The sequence below is a fragment of the Sebastes umbrosus genome, chromosome 5 (assembly GCF_015220745.1).
Source record: "Sebastes umbrosus isolate fSebUmb1 chromosome 5, fSebUmb1.pri, whole genome shotgun sequence".
NCBI lineage: Eukaryota > Metazoa > Chordata > Actinopteri > Perciformes > Sebastidae > Sebastes > Sebastes umbrosus.
This window is the reverse complement of record NC_051273.1, coordinates 12,701,159-12,704,337: the sequence shown is the minus strand read 5'-3', so window position 1 is coordinate 12,704,337 and position 3,179 is coordinate 12,701,159. Positions and strand designations below refer to the sequence as shown.

The window sequence follows — 3,179 nt, the reverse complement described above, 5'->3', positions numbered from 1 at the left end:
ATCAAAGCAATCACAACGGCAGTAGTTAACATTTTAATGAGAACAAATTAGATAACAGAATTTGCACTGTAATCAGTGTCATTATTACCTAACCAGAGAACTTTGGGAGGTTTGTATCACCCTTGTGATGTGTTTTGGTTTTTGCAGACAGCAGTGGTCGCACTCCAGCCATGTAGCAGCTTAGCTGTCATTTATTACTTGAAGTTGATGGCTAGTGCAAACAGTTGCAAAGGTAATAATAAAGCTTTATTGCTTTTCCTATTACGTTAATGCCGTCACATAATCTCTCTGTGCTTCCTGTTTGCTAGAAAGCTCTTTCTAATCCACAAGATACGGGACAAAGGCTCAGGGCAGGCGGATGCTGTCTTTGTCTGAGTATTTTATAACACAGAGCGGAGCGGTTTCCAAGGTGAATAACAGTTCTGCATAACATGATGCAGAGCAAATATATCATTGTCATTTTTATATCAGGTAATGTCGGTAAACTCGGAGTTTGCACGTAGGTGTGCAAATACTCCACCTGACCATATGTTTACATTCAATGTTTTATCTAAGTCACTGGGCTGTAAATACCCATGGTGTCGTAAGTGTCATAAAAACTGTGACATGGTTTTCATCAGTGCTACTTTATTGTATGTAGTGACTCTGCTTTTATATCCCGAACATCAAAATAATATTTAAACCATGATTTTCTTTTCAATAAGGACAACACATTTTAGCATTTTCTTTTTTTCAAATAATTTAGTTTATTTCCTGGTAGGTAAAAAAAGACAACAGTGATATAAATATATTATATAATATAAATTAAATTGCACATTTTTTCATCTTTGTTTGGCAAAAATGCAACAAATATATTACAGGTAAAATAAATACAAATAAATACAAAATCATAAAGTACCTTACATGCCTGTTCACAAACAGTGTAAGACTTTGACAGAGACACATTGCACATCACAACCACAAACGTTTGCCTAATGGCAAAGAAAAGTGCTTTTCTCCTCCCCCTCCTTTTTGATTGTCAGTCTGTTATACTTTCACATGAGTTTGATGTCCAAACTCCATCTGTGTTCACACCACAGTCCACTTAAGGCATCAACCCCTCCGTTTTCCTTTTCTCTTCAATCTTCAGCGTCTACGGGATACGGCCATCCCGCCGCTGCTCTCGTGACGATCTCTGCGTCCAGCTTCGAGATGCGGCACCTTAACGTCATGCCTCTCTTGCTTTCTCAACCCATTTAAGGCGAACCGCTAACAATCCTCCGCGGCCTCATGGAGAGAGTTCACACCTTGTTCTCCTGCCGGGGCTGCTTGGTGGCGTTGGCGCTTGGCTTGGCTTGGCACACGAGATCCCTGTAGGCTGGAGAGCGGAGGAAGCGAGGGTAGCAGTCTTTGGCCATGAGCATGTAGATCTTGTGCTGGGCCGAGTCGAAGCAAGAGGGTGATGCCACCATCATGTTGGCTCTGGTGATGTCACGAGTTTCGTGGTCGATGTTAATCTGTTGAAAGGGGGACAAGGAGACAGAACCAGATTAGTTTTTTTGTCCATATAGGAGAGGTTTGCAGCTATAACAACAGGAAAGTGTGCTTTTTCCTTAGTTAAGATTGGTGTTTCCTTACCTCCCGGGGAGCGTCACTGCCGATGAATTCATCATAGATCTTCTGGGCTTTGGCTGATAGTTTGGCAGTGGATTTGGTATTCCTGTATTCTTCGCAGGCAAAGTAGAACGAAATGTTCTCCTCGCTGAACTCAGACACCAGGAAGGCTGTGAAGGCACACAGTCCATCTGAGGGAAGAGAGGAAATTTGATTACTTATGGCACATAATGGTCCCGCGGGGAGCTGCATTTATTAAGTGTCTCTGCAGCATGCGTTTGCTGGCATTACTGGCATCTTGATATTTACTTACATTTGCTGCACAGGAGTTTTTCAAACGACTCTTTCCACCTCAGGCATTCCTCCAGGGTTGGCCTGAAAAAATAAATGAAGCAACATTAGATTCAACCCAGAATTTCAATCAAGCACACAGTGACAATAAATGCAAAATGTATTTCGTAGTACAGTATTTGTGATGCTTACTTATTTTGCCCAATTTTGCAGCAGGATAGACTCCAGTTGGATTTTTGCAAAATGTTTCCCAGCCTTGCTTTCAGCTCCTTGGCTCTGTGAGGAAAATACAACAGGTTAGATACATTTTTCACAACACATTGATTGCATACTGACAAAGCCATTATTGTGCAGTAAATCTCAGCACAGCATGAATCCACACTGAGTCTAGGTAACTTAAAACTGGTACGCTTTTAGCTTCTCTAATGCTCTTACACAGATGCACAACGATAAACACAGCAGTCTTCCAAATTCTGTAATCCAAATCCCCAAACATCAGCCATGCGAGTGTTTGCATGAAAACTTCAAGTACCTTTCCAAGCAGCCGGTAGGCAGTGATGCTAGTCCTTTACACATACTGGCAAAGCAGGTTGGAGTTGGTAGGGGTAGGTGTATCGGTGTCGGGTGGCAGTTAGATATATCCGTTTAGTAGTGCTCAGTGGGGAGCGAGTTTGTCTGTGTGTCTGGACAGAGCCAGAGCAGCGGTTTTATAATCCTACCTCCTCTGCTTCTGACATGTCATCAGCCCTCTCAGCCAATCGCACAGCGGAAGGGAGAGGGAGAGAGAGAGAGAGGAAGAAAGAAAGAGACAAGATGAAGTCAGAAAGTGGGGGAGGTGAAATGATAAGCCACTGATATTCTACAGTACGTTATGTCTTTCTTGCATGTCCCTGAATACATCTTTTAGTGTTTCCTTCTCACCTTTCTCTTTCAAAACAACGTATTTACACACGAAAATAGAGCATTTATTCCAGATGTGAGAATACTGTATAGCCTCTGAAGTTTCTCACAGTTTCCCTCATACATTGAAACATCAACACCAATTGAATATGACATTTATTGTAATATTTGATCATTTATGAGCTCTTTTGGAATGCATTTTAGCTTCAAATGCGTGTTTTATCATCAACTACGAGTTATTACAAAACAGAGCTTGTCATCGGTGTGTTTGCCCTGCATAAATAAAGGTTTCAATCTGTGATATACTGTAACCTCACAAGCCGATCTGCTACTAACAACCCCATGTTGTCAAATCGTTTCTCGGCAGCTCCTTTGCTCCTCTCATCCTGGTTCAT

General features: G+C 41.8%; 1 protein-coding gene across 1 annotated transcript; it reads right to left on the bottom strand.

Annotated features, from left to right (window-relative positions):
• Positions 1–743: 743 nt before the first annotated feature.
• On the bottom strand, positions 744–2,586 carry LOC119487828 (regulator of G-protein signaling 5-like). Its single transcript, XM_037768861.1, has 5 exons — positions 2,417–2,586; positions 2,077–2,160; positions 1,907–1,968; positions 1,618–1,784; positions 744–1,496 (listed from the first exon to the last, which is right to left on the bottom strand). The coding sequence occupies exons 1-5, from the start codon at positions 2,458–2,460 to the stop codon at positions 1,281–1,283; spliced, it is 573 nt and encodes a 190-aa protein (XP_037624789.1). The 5' UTR covers positions 2,461–2,586; the 3' UTR covers positions 744–1,280.
• Between the last annotated feature and the right edge of the window lie 593 nt (positions 2,587–3,179).